The sequence below is a fragment of the Lemur catta genome, chromosome 11 (assembly GCF_020740605.2).
Source record: "Lemur catta isolate mLemCat1 chromosome 11, mLemCat1.pri, whole genome shotgun sequence".
Taxonomy (NCBI): domain Eukaryota; kingdom Metazoa; phylum Chordata; class Mammalia; order Primates; family Lemuridae; genus Lemur; species Lemur catta.
In genome coordinates, this window is record NC_059138.1 from 88543528 (window position 1) to 88561856 (window position 18329).

Sequence of the window (18329 nt, forward strand, 5' to 3'; positions counted from 1 at the left end):
GAGGCCCCTCCTGGGCAAACTCGGTCAAGTGTGATCCTTCCAAGCTCTGACAAGGAGGCGCCCTCACTCCCCCAGCCTCTTGGCCTGGGGCTTTTGAAGGGTTTCCCAAACCCAAGTTCACCCACACTCTTGCACGCTCATCTCCCTTTTCTTAGTTTCACTTCCCCAAACCCCAGCGAGCAGACCTGTGGGTTTTGTGTTAATGATTTAAAGGAACCAACAGAACCAACATGGCTGTCCCAGTAAAACCTTAGGGGTACTGAAATGTTAACTTTATGAAATTTTCACCTGTCACAAAATAGTATTCTTTTGGGTTTTTCCCCCCAACCACTTAAAAATGTCAAGACCATTTATAGCACAGAGATTTGGCCCGTGGGCAGAGTTTGCCAGGCCTCCCTTTACAGGCTGGTGCTGTGTGACCCTCCCCATAACCGCAGTCGTGACTAGGCCTCCTCCCAGCTTGCAGTTTGCCCTGCATTGCCTCATCCGACTCTCGTCACCTGGGCGGGCGGGAGCTGCCACTATTCTCACTTTGCATCTATTGAAACCGAGGCCCAGAGATGACATCACACCAAAGGAAGTTCCCTCTTGGCTCTGGACAGACCTCTGGGCCCTTCCAGCACTGTATTTATTGTCTCCTCAGACCCCGGGGAAAGCCCAGACGGTCAGTCTCAGCCTGGTTCTCAGCAGGCAGGACAAGTGGCAGCTCTGATCTGCAGCTTTGCCGGGACACACTCCTTACAGGGTCTGAGTAGCCCAGCAAGCACAGTAGAGCAGGTGGATGAACAAAAGCAGGGCCCCTGGAGGGACAGCAGTGAGGGGCTGCCACCAATGCTACCAACTAGAGCCTGGTGGGGGCTAAGGAAACCCTCCTGGCCCTGGTGGCAGTTTCACTCATTATCTCATTGGGATCAGTTCCAAGATGCCTCCCTCCACCAGGGCCCCTACTGCCCTGCCTACGGCCCGCTTGCCCTGACCTTCCTTGACACAGCTTTCAAACTCCAGGCTCGCTGTGCTGCTGCCGACCTCTGTGGCAAATCCCTAGTCCCAAGAAACTGCCCCTTTTCAGGTTTTCAGCTCCCTTACACAACTGTACCACAATTCAGGATTTGTACTGAAAACTTATTTTTACCTCATCTAAGGATATACTGTTAGGCTAGTAGTTGTAGGGGAATGGCTCCAAGGCGCTCTGGAAATGCAGACTCACATAGACCACACAGCCCATCTGAGCCTCGTGAGCCTCCTGGGACTGAGTAGAGGCTGGTGAGGTGCCGCCACCCGACCATCCCTGCACCACCCAACAAGGCTATCAGGAGTTGCTATCTCTGGGGTTGAGGAAATGAGTCTTCCTGACCACACCCCTTGGGGTGTAGCTGCAGACTCACAGCAGTCTAGAATTGGCTCCTCTCTAAAAGGAGGTACTGTACCTCCAATTGTAGGCCCTTTAGTTTTGGTGTCATCCTTTTTGGCCTATGGGACAAGGACCTGAGGAACTGGCACCTTTGTGTACTTTTCCATTCACTAGTCAGTGGCAAATTGAACGTAAAAGTTGCTTCTTGGGCTCAAACGATCCTCTTGCCTCAGCCTCCCAAGTAGCTGAGGCTACAGGTGCACACCACCACACCTAGATTTTTTCTATTTTAGTACAGACAGGGTCTTGCTCTTGCTCAGGCTGGTCTTTAACTTTTGATCTCAAGCAATCCTCCTGCCTCAGTCTGCCAAAGTGCTAGGATTACCGGTGTGAGTCACGGCACCTTGGCCTTGTTTACTGTCAACATTCTATGCCAATGTCACCAACATTAAACTAGAGAAACAAGTCCTGTGGGCTCAACAGTGCATTGTGACCGTTACTTTTCAAATGAAATCAGAGATATCTGGGGCATAACACACATACTAAGGCTATTAGTATTCTATCAAGCCAATGGGTGAACACGACCCACTCTAGGATCTCAAGTTAAAGCTACTGATGACAGTGCCTTTGTGCCCATTGCTCCCACTGCAGAATCCAGCTGGTTAGCCTTGGCACCATGATAAATACCATCACCACATACCACCATCAGTTGAAATAGGTGGCACGTGCACATGAGGTGATCACCAAGTTCCAAGTGGTTGAGCACTGAGAATGGCAAAATACCTAGGGCTCCCTCGGACTTAGCTGACAACTCCTTCAAGAAGGGACAGAGTCTTCCTTATCTTTGCATGTGGCATATGTAAAGAAGAGGCTGGACTGAGTCACATTTAAAACAATTATTTATTAAATATCACTTGTTTTTCATTCAATAGATGACAGAAGGACCTGGATCTTGACGCATAGCAAGGCTCTTCATTCTGGAAGCAGAGAACCTGGCACCCAAACCTGAGGTCAGAGAATGTCTATCAAACCCACAGCCCAAGCCAGGAGCCACTAACACCCCATCAAAGGCCAAAAACCAGAAATTCCCAACTCCTCCTAGAAGGGAGGCATGTGAGGCTTCAAACCTGCTCAGATAATTAAGGTATAAAGACTTGGGTTCCAATTCTGCTCCACTCCTCATAAGGTGTATCAACACAGGTAAGCCTCGTTCTCAGTATCCACATCCTCATCTGTAAAAACGAGATTAGAAACACTGCAGAGGCCTGTTGTGAAAAATTAAGTGACATAATTCACATAACTAGGGATTGTTATAATGCCTATTGCCACAACAGATGGAACTGAACCCAACTTCCCCAATCCTGAACCCACTCCCACTGAGCTGAGAGGCCTGTGACCAACCTTAGTGCCAGCACAAGCCCCTTCCAGGCTGACACACCACTAACCTTAGGAAATTCTGGGGACAAGGCTGTAGGTCAAATACAAATCACAGAGGCAGTCCAACACCACCCCAACGATCAGGGAACACAGATCCAGACACTAAACAACTATTTGTCCCAAAATAGTCTTGTGAGCTTAAAGACAATTAACCTTTCTGTGACTCAATAACTTTATAAATAATTTCTGGGACTTATAATATGGATGGATCAGAATAAGTTGATAGTCTTTGAACTTTTTCTTGGCCAGGTGACTTAAGGAAAATTAACAATTAAAAAGAAGTGAAGTGACTTGCTAGGCCAGACTCGTCCTGCACTTACCCCTGGCACAGTTTCCACGGAACAACCTGGCAGCCACTGAAGAAATCATCTCTCAGGTCTCCTCTAGCTCTGGCATCCTGGGATTGCTGAAACACTGACGGATGGCAGACACCTCTGTGCCACGTGCTGGGGCAGGGATACAAAGTGGAGCCACTGGAGGGTAGTGGCTGTCAGGAACTGGGAAGGTCTGAGCTGCCCCCTCTGCAGCTAACAAGGTAGCCTGCCAGGTTTATGGATGCTGATAGAAAACACAGAATTCCTTGATTAGAGACAAAGGACAATTGGTTATTCAATTCACAGCAATAGCAATAGCAAGAACATCAGCATTTTCTACCACCCTCTCAAAGCCCCAGTTCCTACACAGCAATGCAAAGGGAGTCAGAAGGCACCTGCACACGCAGTGGGCTGTGTTACAGGAAAAGCACCCCAAGTGCAGGACTCCCAATCTTTTACGATGGACAGCAAGAATGACTGCTCTCTGCCCTGGAGGAAGGCACTGCCTCTTACATTCCATGGCTGGCTGTTGCACAAACATCCTTTAAAAGACAACACGGAAAAGGCAACCAGTGCCTGACTTACAAGACTGGAGAGACATGAGACTTATGGAGAAGCATCTCCCAACAGCAGGCCCCAGGTGTTCCATAACTGTTCCCGAAGAGACAGTCAGCTGGAAGCCCCCACTCTCAAGAGAGAAGGTGACCAGGCCGGGCGCAGTGGCTCATGCCTGTAATCCTAGCACTCTGGGAGGCCGAGGTGGGCAGATGGTTTGAGCTCAGGACTTTGAGACCCTGTCTCTACTTAAAAAGAAAAAAAAAAAAAAAAAAAAAAAAAAAGAACAAAGAAATTATCTGGACAACTAAAAATATATAGAAAAAATTAGCCAGGCATGGTGGCGCATGCCTGTAGTCCCAGCTACTTGGGACACTGAGGCAAAAGGATGGCTTCAGCGCAGGAGTTTGAGGTTGCTGTGAGCGAGGCTGATGCCACGGCACTCTAGCCCGGGCAAGAGAGAGAGACTCTGTCTCAAAAAAAAAAAAAAAAAAAAGAGAGAGAGAGAGAGGGAGAAGGTGAACCCACCACCCAGAGGAACAAAGGAGCTGTGTCACTCGAGCTATGACCAAGCTGGCAACACTCTTCCAACCCAAACTTCCCAACTGCTTCTAGATTCTACTCAGGCTTCCAGGCATGGCATCTCAGAAAAGAGCACAAGCTGCAGGGTTAGAGAGGCCTGGTGTCAAACTCCATCTGCCAGTTTCTGGTTGGGCAACCCTGGACACATAATTCTGACCTTTGGCCCTTCATCTACATTGAATCTACAACTACCTCATAGGGATGTTTGAAAATTTTAAACTAGGTGAGGAATTAAGAGGTTTGGCACAAAACAGGTGTTCAACCAACATTAGTGCCCTCCTCTCCTGTGACCAAAGCTGCAAGGACCTCACCTTCCTTTAGCTCGCGGGGCATTCAGTCCCTCTGCAGAACTGAGCCTTTGGTTCTCTTTGCTTTGCCTTGTAATTGTAAATATCCTGCCCCATCAGTATCTCAGGGCAGAGCTCTTCCCTGTTAATCCTTTCTACCCCAGCTCAATGCCTACCTTTACCACTCCTCTGAGCTTCACTTTCAACTTTCATAAGGCCTTTGCTTTAAGAGTATAATGAAATAAAATTTGTACTGAGCCTGGAGCATAGCAAACACTTAATGACACCCTTCACCTCTTACATCAGCAATGTCCAAATCAACTTCTGCATACAGAAATGTCCATAGTCCAATATGGTAACCACATGTGGCTACTGAGCACCAGAAATGTGGCTAGTGTGACTGAAAAGCTGAATTTTAAATGTAATTTACACCACATAGCTGCCACATTACACAGTACAGATCTATACAATGCCCAGCATACCAGAGCCAGAGGGGAGCAAAAATTGTCTGAAATTTCTATAACCTTGCTCTGGATGGAGCAGGGCAAGGCCTCAAACCGTTTCAAAGCTGTTCTGGCAAGCGCTGTAGGAATGCACAGGGTCACAGCAGACCCAAGCACGCTGGAGGCTTGCTACTCACATTCAACCAAATCCCCACACCCCAGGAACCCCAAAGTCCAGGGGAGAACAGTCCATAGAGTTCAATTAGTCAAGATGCGCTTGGTTCCAGAAGCCCACCACTAAGAACTCTAAGGGAAAAATCCTTTTTGGCTGAGGGAGTAGGGGAGTGTGTCTTACAAGAGGTAGGTAAACTTATTATACAAACTAAACCTCTACATTATTCTGGGACACTCCAATTCTAGTGTGGTGTTTCATTATGGCCACAGAAATATCCATATCACATAGTTATAAAAAAATAACTTTTGTCTCTCATTTTTCTCATGCATTTTGTTAGCTCAGAAAACACGTGGTGCTTCATTATAAGCACAGAAATATCCGTATCACGGAGTTCTACAAAAATAACTTTTTCCCTTCATTTTTCTCATGCATGTCATAGCTTAGAAAACGCTTCTGAACTAGGGTGTAAGTCAGGACACATAAGTAAATTCCGAAGGGATTTTTTCTGAGAAATGAGGGTTGGAAACGAGTTCCGAGAACGCAGAGCTGTGGGTTCTGAAACGGGACTTACCAGGATTCTTGCAGAAGAGCTGGGTGACAGCAGACCCTTCCACTTTGAGGGACCATCACCTCGGCCATGACTCCCACCTAGAAGTGGACAAATACAGTCAGCTCCAGCCTCTGCTTCTGAACCTCACCCAGCTCCAGGCCGGCACACAGCCTGAACCCCTCTACCTCACCTCGAGGCAGGTCTACCCGCGATCTCAGCGCTCCCCATGAGATCCTTCCAGGTCTCACGCCCCATCCCTTCTTGTGAGGTCCCTCCACATGGAGTCCCTCCAGGTCATGGACAAGCCCCACTTCTCTTCTGAAAGAGGCGCTCAGAAGCACAGCGTGAGTTAGAGTATAGCCCCCGAGTCTCCTGCGAGAAATGTTCTGGCCGCGCCCAACTGCCCCTTACGAGGAAGCAGCACGTGCAGGGAAGGTTTGGGCTGCGGGCGCAGCCGGGGCCCCCACCCACTGCGGCCCGCCCTCCCAAGCTGCCTGCCACCGAGCCCTGAGGCCCCCGACCCCTACCTGGGTTCAGGAAAGGCGGCGGAATCCTGGATGGCAGTGGATGACAAGAACACTCACGAGACAGCCGCCGCAATGGTGGAGCACAGGCGTCGCACGTCTGACGTCATCGCGCAACAACCCCGCCTCGAAGCCGTGCTCGGGCCCACGTGATCCCGTCCCGGACCGGTGACGTCGGCGCGGCCATGGAGGCGTGGCTTCGGGCGCTGGCTGGGCGCTGTAGGCTGGAGTGGAGCTTCTCCGGGCCCGGGCTGGGGCCGGGTGGCGTGTGCGTCTCCAGCGTGTTCACTCAGTGGAGTCTCCCAACCGCATTTTGTTACGCGCCTTAGTGTCCAGCAGGCTGGAGTTACGTAATCTACCCAGGTCCCCCAGCTCAGAGGGGCGGAGCAAGACGGCGTCCACACTGCCTGGCTGGGGGGTGGGTGGGCTCACTGGGCCTCACCCGTGCAGTTGCAAGGTCGGGACGGGGCGACACTCCACGTGGGCCTGGGGCCTTGGGAGCGAACGGGAGCCTGCATGTGGGACTAGCGCGTGGGAAAGATGATGCAGGTGGAGGGCAAATACAAATTAAACACGGGCTTGAGAAACCCGCACACCAGGCCTTCTCTGCACGTGCAAGGGGCAGTTGAGCGCTTTCGGAACATTTTCCTCTAGATTCTTTCAGAATTTCCTTCTCTCTTGGCCGGGCGCGGTGGCTCACGCCTGTAATCCTAACACTCTGGGAGGCCGAGGCAGGAGGATTGCTTGAAATCAGGAGTTTGAGGTTGCCGTGAGCTATGATGATACCACTGCGCTCTAGCCTGGGCAACAGGAGACCCTATCTCAAAAAAAATTTTTTTTTCTTGCTTCTCTCTTTTTCAAAGGTATGCAAGTGTTTTTTTGTTTTTGTTTTTTAATGGCTAAGCAAGCCCATGACCTGTCTCAACTCAGGAATGTTAGTTCAGAACCATCTGTTTGAAATATAATTGTCAAGGGATATAAAGCCCAATCTTCCAGTTTCCTGGGAGGACCAGGGCCTAATTTGTCACCTGAGTGCGAGTTGAAAAACCTACCTTAAGTGATGTATCCACGTAGAGTGAGTTTCTTTTTGTGATCCCTTTAACGGGTTGTCTGTGATGTGTATCATTCTGATTTAATGCTTATTCAAGCGTTACATTTTCTTTCTCTTCTACCTTTGTGGAGAGGTTTTCTGGGTTTAAGAGGAAATTTTGTTTTCATATTCCCCACTACAGGCAGAGGAAAGCATATTGGAAAGTCCTGAAATTGGGAAGGATGTCGTTTGTTGGAGATACAGCTAAACATTACAGGATTGTAGTGCTCTGAAGCGATCTTGAGGAGAAGGGGGGGGACTACTCTTCAACGGTCTCTTTGGGTGTGTGTTTTGAGATAGGGTCTCACTCTGTGGCTTGGGGTAGAGTGCAGTGGGGTCATCATAGCTCACTGCAACCTCAGCCTCCTGGGCTCAAGGGATCCTCCTGCCTCAGCCTCCTGGGTTGCTGGAACTACAGGCCCATGCTACCATGCCCAGTTAATTTTTCTGTTTGTTGAGTCAGGGTCTTGCTGTGTTGCTCAGGCTGGTCTTGAGCTCCTGGCCTGAAGAAATCCTCCTGCCCCCACCTCCCAAAGTGCTGGGATTACAGGTGGGAGTCACCATGCCTAGCCCAAGGGTCTTGAATATCAGGCTAGAAAGGCAAGAACTTGGTTCTGTAAGTAAAGAAAAGTAGAGCAGTATTTGAAACTCATATTTTATGTATGGTACCTAGTAAATACATTCAATCACCTTGTAGTATATTGTCAATGGAAAAGAACCCAAACTCTGTAAAATAATTTAAAGGGCAACCCTGACCCAGAGAGCCATACCCAAGAAGCCTTGAGCCAGAAGTCTCAGTGTGGTTGGGTTACAGTTTGGTTTTAGACATTTCAGGGAGACAGGAGTTACACATAAAGTCATAAATCAATACATGGAAGGCATACATTGGTTTGGCCTGAAAAGGCAGGGCATCTTGAAGCGGGGCATTACAGGTTATAGGTGAGTTTAAAGATTCTTTGATTTGTAATTGGTTAAAGAAATGAAGATTTGTCTAAAGGCTGGGAATGTTTTGAGTTGAGATAAGGAAGTCATTCATCAGAGACAAACCACTGGACACATACGGGACGTATACCCAGGCTCAAGTGATCTGTTAAGTAAATTGATGTCTCTAAGAAAAGAAAAGAGAGAGGGAGACAGCCTTTCTTTTAAAAATGTAAATTTCCCTTTCAGAAGGGTAGCATATGCTGTTTTTGTAGCTTCTGTTCTTCCTCAAAATTATCAGCTCAAAATAATCTTTGTGCCAACAAGGCATATTTTGGGGTGGCATATTCTGGTCTCTTGCAGTCATATTTTGGGGTGGCATATTCTGATCCCCTACATAAGTATGCCTGAAAAGAAAATTAGTGGTTTGGCTCTGGAAGAATAAACAGCTATAGCCAAGGAGATGTCAAAGTGGGGCTTGCAAGGTTGCTTTAGTTGGGGGCTGCACAGGGTGGCTGTACTTCTGAGGGGTCATTATGATACAGAGTTGGTTTGGTCCTTCTTGATTTATAGGCCCGGAAGCTGGATATTAAAATTCACTAAGGCCGGGTGTGGTGGCTTGCACCTGTAATCCCAGCAATTTGGGAGGCTGAGGTAGGAGGATCACTTGAGGCCATGAGTTGGAGACCAACCTAGGCAACATAATGCAACCTCATTTCTACAAAAAATAAGAAAAACTAGCCAGATGTGGTGGCCTGCACCTGTAGTCCCAGCTATTGGGGAAACTAACATGGGCGGATTTTGAGGGTGCCGTGAGTTACAATGGGGTCATTGCACTCCAGCCTGTGTAACAGAGTGAGACTCTGTTTCTAAAAAAAAAAAAAAAAATTTTAATAAATAAAATGAATAACAAAATTCATTGAGAATTCACTCCTATCATCTCTAAAGAGTCTTTCCTTCACTAATTAAGTTAACATAGGTTTATCGCATACACAGCAGTATGAAGTGTTGCATGGCATATGTCAAGTACTAACTCAGAGATGTCTAGTTATTTACAAGCCAGTTAATTCCCATATTAGGGAGACAGTTGATATAGACTGTCAAGGACAAATGGCTGAGAGGGACAAAAAGGAAAAAACTGCAGTTAGCCTCAGGAACAGTAAAAAGATTCAGTTTAAAAAAACCAATTAGGCCCTGCACGGTGGCTCATACCTGTAATCCCAGCAGTTTGGGAGGCCCAAGCAGGAGGGAGGATTGTTTGAGGCCTGGAGTTGGAGACAAGCCTGGTCAACATAGACTCTATCTCTACAAAAAAAATTTTTCAATTAGCTGGGTGTGGCGGTGTGCGCCTGTAGTCCCAGCTACTCGGGAGACTGAAGCCAGAGGATTGCTTGAGCCCAGGAGTTCAAGGCTGCAGTGAGCTATCATCACACCACCGCACTCTAGCCTGGGTGACAGAGCAAGACCCTGTCTCAAAAAACAAAACAAAACAAAACAAACAACCAAACCAAACAAAAACAACAGAAAAAAAACCCAATTAGCTGGAATCTAGCAGATACATGAATCTGGAGACATTGTCTTTGAGCAGGCCAATTAAGGGCAAAATTTCAGTGTTTAGGGGTTTTCTGAAAACCCAAGGGTCTAGCTGGGAAGCTGTGTCCAGAGAATATGCCACCTCAGTCTGGCTAAATGTGCATCATTTCCTTCATTAGAGTTTCTCAGATAAAAGGAGGAATCCTATGTAGTCCCTACCTTCAAAGGAGCTTACTTACAGCTTAGTAAAGGATATGTCCTAAACTTGGCTAACTAGAATTATACAAATAAATTGCTCTGGGAACTGGAGGGAAAAGTTGCATCGAAAGATTTAGTGGAAGAGGTGATTCTTGAGCTGGGTGATAAAGCTCAATAGCTAAATTTCCCAGGAGTGCAAAAAAAAATTTGGTTTACTAACCCACTGCGACCAGGGATAGCACCCCAGAGAAAGGTGGGCTGCCTCTCATTATGAGAGAGTAGGAAGAGGGTTTTATAAGGTTCAGACTGGCCCTGAATAACTGAGGAGGAGAGAAGTGAAGTGAGAATTCGCTCTAGATTGTTGCTTTCATGAAGTGCAGGCTGTTTGGTAATTGGTTATTTTTGTTCAAGATCTGGGAACCACATGGCAGGCTAGGGAGGTTATTGGTAAGAAAGCAGTAATCACTCAAAGGTAGGAAGCTGTCAGGACACTTTACAGCCAAGGTGTGACCTTGGGAGAAATACTGTTTTATGTTATCATTGCAGCTGGTCTCACTGGTGTCTGTTATGAGAGACTGAATATACAGACAATGGTTGGACCATTTTATAGAACTAGAACCCTGACCCACAACCTGCAGCAACCTGCTCAGGAAACCAACCCATTATCTATAGTAACCAGCCCAGGCAGCCAGCCTGCTATAAGTCAGACTCGCAGGAAGCCAGGTACTATCTTTTAGTGATAAAGCAGGAAGCTAAACAATACCCCTGTAACAATTGGCCAGGACTTGATTAATAACTGGCATCCTGTCTCTCAGCATATACAAAAATCAACTCAAAGTCGATCAAAGACTTAAATGTAAGACCTAAAACTGTAAAACTACCAGAAGAAAAGATAGGGGAAATGCTTCAGGATGTTGGTCTAGGCAAAGATGTTATAGCTAACACTTCAAAAGCACAGGCAACAAAAAGGGAAATAGATAATAGTGGGATTATATTAATCTAAAAAGCTTCTGCACAGCAAAGGAAACAATCAAAAGAATGAAGAGATAACCTGTAGAATCGGAGAAGATACTTGCAAACCATCCATTCAACTAGGGACTAATATCCAGAATATACAAGGAAATTGAATATGATGATCCTGATTTAAAAAGAAAACGGGATAGGCAAGGTGGCTCACACCTGTAATCCTAGCACTCTGGGAGGCCGAGGCGGGAGGATGGTTTGAGTTCAGGAGTTCGAGACCAGCCTGAGCAAGAGCGAGACCCCGTCTCTACTAAAAAAATAGAAATTATCTGGACAACTAAAAATATATAGAAAAAATTAGCTCAGCATGGTGGCGCATGCCTGTAGTCCCAGCTACTTGGGAGGCTGAGGCAGAAGGATTGCTTGAGCCCAGGAGTTTGAGGTTGCTGTGAGCTAGGCTGATGTCATGGCACTCTAGCCTGGGCAACACAGTGAGACTCTGTCTCAAAAAAAAAAAAAAAAAGAAAAGAAAAAGAAAACAGAAAATAAATCAGAATATACAAAAAATGCAAAAAACTCAATAGCAAAAAAAAAAAAAACATTAAAAACTGGGCAAAGCAGGGAGAATGGACATTTCTCTGAAGACATACAAATGGCCAACAGGTATGTGAAAAAATACTCAACATAAGTAATCATTGGGGAAATGCAAAGCAAAATCACAATGAGATACCATCTCATCCCAGTTAGAATAGCTATTGTCAAAAAGACAAAAAATAACAAATGCTGGCAAGGATGTGGAGAAAAGGAAACTCTTCTACACTGTTGGTGGGAAATAAATTAGTTGATCCGTATGGAAAACAATACAAAGCTTTCAAAAAAAACACTAAAAATAGAACTACCACAGGATCCAGAAATGCCACTACTGGGTGTTTATCCAAAGTAAGGGAAATTGGTGTTCAAAGGGATACCTACATCTCTGTGTTTATTGCAGCACTATTCACAATAGCAAAGATATGGAATCAACCTAAATGTTCATCAGTGGATGAATAGATTAAGAAAATGTGGTATATATACACAATGGAATACTATCTGGCCATGAAAAAGAATGACATGTCATTGCAACAACATGGTTGGAACTGGAGGTCATTATGTTCAGTGAAATAAGCCAGGCACAGAAAGACAAATATCACGTTCTCATTCATATGTGGGAGCTAAAAAAGTTGATCTCATGGAGGTAGAGTGTGGAAGAATAGAAACCAGAGGCTGAGGGAGGTGTGTGGGTGTTGGGGAATGAAGAGAGGTTGGTTAGTGGGTACTATCATACACCTAGATAAAAGCAATAAGTTCTAATGTTTGATAGCAGAGTAGGGTTACTATAAACCCTACTATAATACATACACCCACTAGGGTAAAATGTATATTTCAAAATAGAAGTATAAACTGGCTGGAGTCTGAGAAAAAAAAATAGAAGATTTGAAATGTTCCCAACACAAAGAAATGATAAATATTTGAGGTGGTGGATATCCTAAATACCCAGATTTGATCATTATGTATCAAAATATCACATGTAACCCATAACTATGTACAATTATTATGTACTAGTAAAAAATTAGTAACTGGCAGCTTCCCGCGTTTTTGTCCTTGCTTCTAATTTAGGACTAACCAGAAAAAGCCAAATATGCACCCCTAAGCAATCACTTGGCATGTCTCCGCTTCACCTTTCCTAGGCCAACAGCCTCTAATCCCGCTAACTGGACATTCCTGGAAACTTCCCTTTTTCTACTATATCGTTTACCTACTCCTCTGCCTGCCGTAGAGTCTCTACCAAATGGAAGTAATGGTGACAGACTCCCTTGTTATTGCCTTCACTTTTCTCCTTTTTGTTTTTTTTACATTCCAGCAGAACGAGTCAGTCTCCATGAATGGAGAAAGACTATTTTCTCATTTTGTTGTCTTTGTTTATTTCTACAGTTATCACCATCATCCGATCATTAGCAGGTGGATTTTTACTAGAAGCATGAATTTGTGTATGCAGAGAAGAGGCAAAGGTATTCTATCTAATGGGTAGGAACAGCCTGAGGAAGTCAGCACATCCAGGGTCAGGTTAAAGGAAGTTTTAATAGGTTGCTTACTGCATTACAGAGTGATAAATGTGGAGAGGTATGTTAATGGAAGATTGTGGAAGACCTTAAATATCAGGCCTTGGTTCTGTGAATGATGGGAGAATAATGACAACCAAATGCACGGCAACATTTTTGTGTAGGAATGTGGCAAGCTGGATTATTGCAGAAGGCAGATTAAAAGGGCGATTTCCATACCTCTTCTCTATCTGGGGACTGAAATACCTATGCCTTTTGGAAGTGCTAGAGACTGATTAATTCTTTGGCATTAACATCAAATAGGGTCTAATCAGGAGACAGAAAAATAGTATAGGAAAAGTTTAATATAAAGAATTATTAAGGGCTGGGTGCGGTGGCTCACACCTGTAATCCTTGCACTTTGGGAGGCTGAGGCGGGAGGATCGCTCGAGGTCAGGAGTTCGAGACCAGCCTGAGCAAGAGCGACACCCTGTCTCTACTAAAAAATAGAAAGAAATTAACCAGACAACTAAAAATATATAGAAAAAATTAGACGGGCATGGTGGCGCATGCCTGTAGTCCCAGCTACTCAGGAGGCTGAGGCAGGAGGATCCCTTGAGCCCAAGAGTTTGAGGTTGCTGTGAGCTAAGGTGACGCCATGGCACTCTAGCCCTGGGCAACAGAGTGAGACTCTGTCTCAAAAAAAAAAAGAAAGAAAGAAAGAAAGAAAGAAAGAAAGAAAGAAAGAAAGAAAGAAAGAAAGAAAGAAAGAAAGAAAGAAAGAAAGAAAGAAAGAAAGAAAGAAAGAAAGAAAGAAAGAAAGAAAGAAAGAAAGAAAGAAAGAAAGAAAGAAAGAAAGAAAGAATTATTAAGTATAACATGGGGTTAGGGTAACAAGGGGTTAAAGAAGATAAAAATAAACCAGATGTGGTGACGTGCACCTGTAATCCCAGCTACTCCAGAGGCTGAGGTAGGAGGATTGCTTGAGCCCATGAGCTCGAGACCAGCCTGGGCAACATAGCAAGACCCTGTCTCAATTAAAAAAAAAAGGTGGGGGAGAGAATGAAGACTAGAATAGTAGATACAAAGAGCAGATACTATCTAAGAGCTGAGGTCAAGCTCCCAAGGAAGAAACCTCCCTCCACTCCCAGGGCTGAGGTAATGACCTTGCTGGAGAGAGCTGTTGAGGCACTGAAAATGATTCCACAAAATATGGCACTTTGGCATGCTGAGTGCTTTGAAAATGGAAAGGAGGGACTCTTTCCAGAATTTCCTTATCTGACTAAGATAAGAAAGATTCTTTTAGCCAGGCCAAAGTGGCTCAATCCTGTAGTCCCAGGTTCTTGGGAGGCTGAGGGGGGAGGATCACTTGAGCCCAGGAATTTGAGGTTACAGTGAGTTATGATTGCACCATTGCACTCCAGCCTGGAGACACAGCGAGACTCTGTCTCAAAAAAAGAAAAAAAGAAAAAAGAAAAAAAAGATAGCTTCTTTCCAAAAGAAATGCAATTGACTTAAGATTCCCACCCCGTCCCCCCAAGAAATCTCATCAAATAACTGGGAAAGATCAACCATGGGAGAAGAGACTGGGAGTTGTTACCATAACAGGACTGAATTTTCTTCTATTCTGAGGGCAGTTTAGAGAGATTGTCTGGGAGATTCTATCAGTATAATAAAACAGTCTTTGTTCCTGTGCAATTCTGCCCCTCATCTTCCCAAAGAGAGTCACTTACCTATTCATTTCTGTCTCCACGGTCCATTTATTTCCCCTGAAAATCATTTGCTCCTACAACCTCCACTTCCCTCTCCCCAGTGAAGAACCATCAACCATCTGGCCCTTTCTTTGAGTGTTCAAATTTTGTATGACTCCCATGCACATGTGTGCACGTAATACATTTGTTATGCTTTTCTCTTGTTAAGCTGTTTTTTGTTATAGGGGTGTCGGCTGTGACCCTTTATGATGGGGAGGAATGATCATCTCCTTTCTGTCCCTACAGGGCATAGACAGAGCTCACTGAATGGCAAAAGATGTGCTGGCAGGACGTGCTGAATGAAAATCTACCCTCTAGAATGCTAGGGAAGGCTACTCATGGGAGGTGTCTTGTGGAAGCACTTGGGTACAAAACTGCCCTAGGGTTGCTGGAGGAAACTGCTGGCTGCTGGGTGCCTTTGGCAGTCATGCGCTGCAGGAGTTGGGTGCTGAGGAAGCCACCCAAGCTGCGGAGAACCTGAACCTGGAGAAGCTGCCATTGATGTAGGAGGTGGGCGCCGGGGAGGCCTCTCAATCAGTAGGTGCCTGCCAAGACAGCTCACCAGAACCAGGCAGAGAAGCCCCTTCCTCGGTGCTGGCTGTCCAGCACCTTCCACTGCCAACGTTTAACACGGTGCCCCGCGGCAAGGGAGGAATGCTTAAAGTGCCCAGCTCCGTGTTCGCAGAGCAGGAGATGAGAAGCGAATGTGGAGCTGAGAGGCAATACATAGACAAACTGAACAATATCCAAAACTTTTTAAACCTCACTGTAAAACGTGGCAATTATACTAGATGCCGGTTAAGGGTCTACGGTTTTATTCTGATAGGGCCTGGACACGCTTACTGTTGCGTTTCTGCTTTCCTGATGTGTTTGTCGAAGTAAGGTAGGCATTAGAACAGGGAGGAAGTCCTAAAAAAGGGTTTCCTTGTGGCTGAGAGAATGAAACGACACACCAGAAGAAAAAGAAAAGAAGCGGTACCGCACCCCGCCCTCCGCGGGGTGCCCCGCCCCTCTCGCGCCCCCTCCCTCCGGCCCCGCCCCCTCCCTCCAGCCCCGCCCCCTTCCTGCCCGCCTCCCCCCCTGACCCCACCTTCTTTCCGCCGGCCCCACCCCCCTCTTCCGGGGCCCGAGCACCGCCGCCCTGAGCGCGAGGCAGGCTGGGGAGTTGGCCGCCCGAAAGATGGCGGCAGAATTGAAAAGCTGGAGCAGCTCCCGCGCGCGTCCCCGCGGCCCTGAAGAGGCGGGGAAGTGGGGGGCGCTCCCGGGTCTCCGGAAGGGCGCGGGACGGGCTGGGGGCGGGGCAAGGCAGGCGCGTTCTCGGCCGCCCCCGAGGCGGGACCTGCAGTCTGTGGGCGAGCCCTTTGCAGGGAGCGGGTCCCGCGTGTGCCGTCCTCTCTGAGGGGGCGGGGTCTGATTGCAGGGCCAGCTCATCGCCCTTGGGCCCGGAAGTGCGGGCTCGCGGCTGCTGGGGGCGGGCCCTGCGCGGGGGCGGGGCCTGCGCGGGGCGGGGGCCGGCTCCCTCGGGCCCGGAAGTGCGGGTGCGGGGCGCGGCCGGGGCGGAGACTGCGGGGCCCGGAGGGCGGGCGGCGCCGGGAGCGCGGGGGTGGCGGGCCTGGGTCGAGCATGTAGCGGCTGCTGGCGGCGGGGCTCCCGGGGCGGGCCGGGCGGGCCGCGGGGGTTGCACGCGGCGACATGGAGGAGGAGGGCAAGAAGGGCAAGAAGGTGAGCGTGCGTGGGCGCGTCCTGCTGCGGGGGTTGGCGGGCGGCTGGGTCAGGGACCCTGGGCGGCCCGGGATGGGGTGGAGCCTGTGGGGGTCTCTCGGGACCGGGCGGGGGCGGCGGGCGCGGGCAGGGCGGGGCAAGGCGAGACCCCGGACAATGGTCAGGTGGGCCTGAGCGGCCGGACGGGCAGGAAGCGCCGCGCCTTTCCTCGGGCACGGCCGCGGCTCGCCTCGACTTCGGCCCCAGATGGCCTTCCCGGCGCGTCGGGACCGGGGGCTGCAGAGGAAGTGGGCCCAGCGAGGGGCCAGAAAGGTGTCCAGGGCTGGAACTGGAGCCAGTGGGCTGTGCGCTTAACGTGGAGACGTTTGCTGCTCACTTGACTTCGTTCTTGGATATGAAGTAAAAGCAAAGATGGGCTTCACTTCAGTCGTCGAGTATCACTCGTACCTAAAACCATTGAGTGATTGCAGTGACGTTACATTTGGCAGTGGCATTTAGGACATTGTTCAAGAGGCTCTTTCGTTTATGTAGTTTTAAAAATGTGGCTTTAATTACAGGCTAGAGTAGTTGATAAAGAACATTTTAAGGAGACTGGAAAAAAGATGTGGAATAAGCTACCATTAAAGTGGAAAATGAGTTTTAATAAAATGTATGTCCTTTTCAAATAAATGCTTTATAATGTTCATGTCTTGGCTATCATTTTGTTTTTGATAAATGTTTGTGTGCGCACTTGTATGCACAAGTTTAAGACAGCCCTTGATAAGTTCTAACCACCAGGCATGCTGAGGAGCAGTGTGCTTTAATTGAGGACTACTCATTGTTAGGTCTTTTACAAGGTGCCCCATTTTTTAACAAGTTCTATTTGAAATCAAATGTAGCCAGGTGACCTTCAGAGAGTTCTGTGGTGCTGCTTCTCTACTTTCTCAACTCATTATGTTAGGAACATGCATGTCTAATTTGGGTGCAGTATCACTTGCAGTTAGCTACAAAAATGGTTTAAGGCTAGAAAACAGCTCAAGAAAGTTAGTTAGCCCCAAGTGTTAGACTAGGGAGGAGTGCTGCACACAGAAAAGGGAAGAACCAAGCTGTCTAAAAGGAGTTGGCTGGAAAGGAGAGGTGCTAACCCAGTGACTGCTTTAACAGGGAGCATCAGGCCTGAGTGTGGCTGATGCTGAGTTTTGCTGGAACTGAGCCACCTTTTCTGGTGGAATGCTGGGAGCCAAGAGCACTGGGGACTGGTGACCTCAATCTGCACCACTTATGTGGGCACCTGGCCCACCTACCTACCTGTCTGTGACAGACAAGGATGGAACTGATTCACTTTCTTCTGAGCCTTCTGTCAGCTTTGGTGGAATCATGAAACATTCAGCAATATTGTGAGAAAGAAGCAGTTAGATGTTCCTGAGCTTTCAGAATAGAAGTGAAAAACCAGTAAAACTATCAATAATTTTACAGTTGGGGGCAATGAAAAAATTAGGCATAGACAAGGTTAATGATTAATTTTATTGTCTTTATTGAAGGAAATAATCAATTGTAGTTGCGTCAGCCAGGAGTTTTTTGTGTTTTTTCTGTATTTTCCCACTTGCCTTGCTCATATCCTGTAGGCAGGCCAGACGGAGCTCTGGGGCATGGATTCCTATCCAGGTCATGACTTTACCTCTAATACTCTGCAATTGCACGCTGGCAGAACCTTCCTACTCTGCTCCCCCATTTGGTGTGAGGTCACCTCTTAAGAACTTTGGAGCTTAAATTATTCTCATTATGATAAATTAAGCAGAGATACCTGTTTCAAACTTATACACAAATTCAAGCTCAAACAGCAGAAGTAATGACTTAATTCTATGGAAGTACGATT

General features: G+C 47.3%; 1 protein-coding gene, 1 long non-coding RNA gene and 1 other non-coding gene across 9 annotated transcripts in view; 1 reads left to right on the top strand and 2 right to left on the bottom strand.

Moving 5' to 3' along the window:
• Positions 1-2232: 2232 nt before the first annotated feature.
• Positions 2233-6340, bottom strand: LOC123646910. 6 transcript variants are annotated; one of them, XR_006738101.1, is made up of 5 exons: positions 6222-6340; positions 5716-5792; positions 3498-3644; positions 3109-3367; positions 2233-2583 (listed from the first exon to the last, which is right to left on the bottom strand). It is a non-coding gene; the product is annotated as an uncharacterized LOC123646910 (long non-coding RNA). The 6 variants fall into 6 exon arrangements; XR_006738097.1 differs by lacking the exon at positions 3498-3644 and having other exon boundaries at positions 2233-2356; positions 2479-2583; positions 3109-3346; positions 6222-6335; XR_006738098.1 differs by having other exon boundaries at positions 3109-3644.
• Positions 5029-5161, bottom strand: LOC123647881. The gene has a single exon (XR_006738410.1). It is a non-coding gene; the product is annotated as a small nucleolar RNA SNORA9 (small nucleolar RNA).
• Positions 6341-16303: 9963 nt separating the features above from the next.
• The window catches only part of CCM2 (CCM2 scaffold protein), a 56400-nt gene continuing 54374 nt past the window's right edge, over positions 16304-18329 (top strand). The window contains exon 1 of one of the 2 annotated variants that reach the window (XM_045565372.1): positions 16304-16474. In XM_045565372.1, the coding sequence (XP_045421328.1) occupies positions 16445-16474 (30 nt within the window). In that variant the 5' untranslated portion in view covers positions 16304-16444. The remainder of the gene's footprint in view (positions 16475-18329) is intronic. The other variant, XM_045565373.1, reaches the window with a different exon arrangement.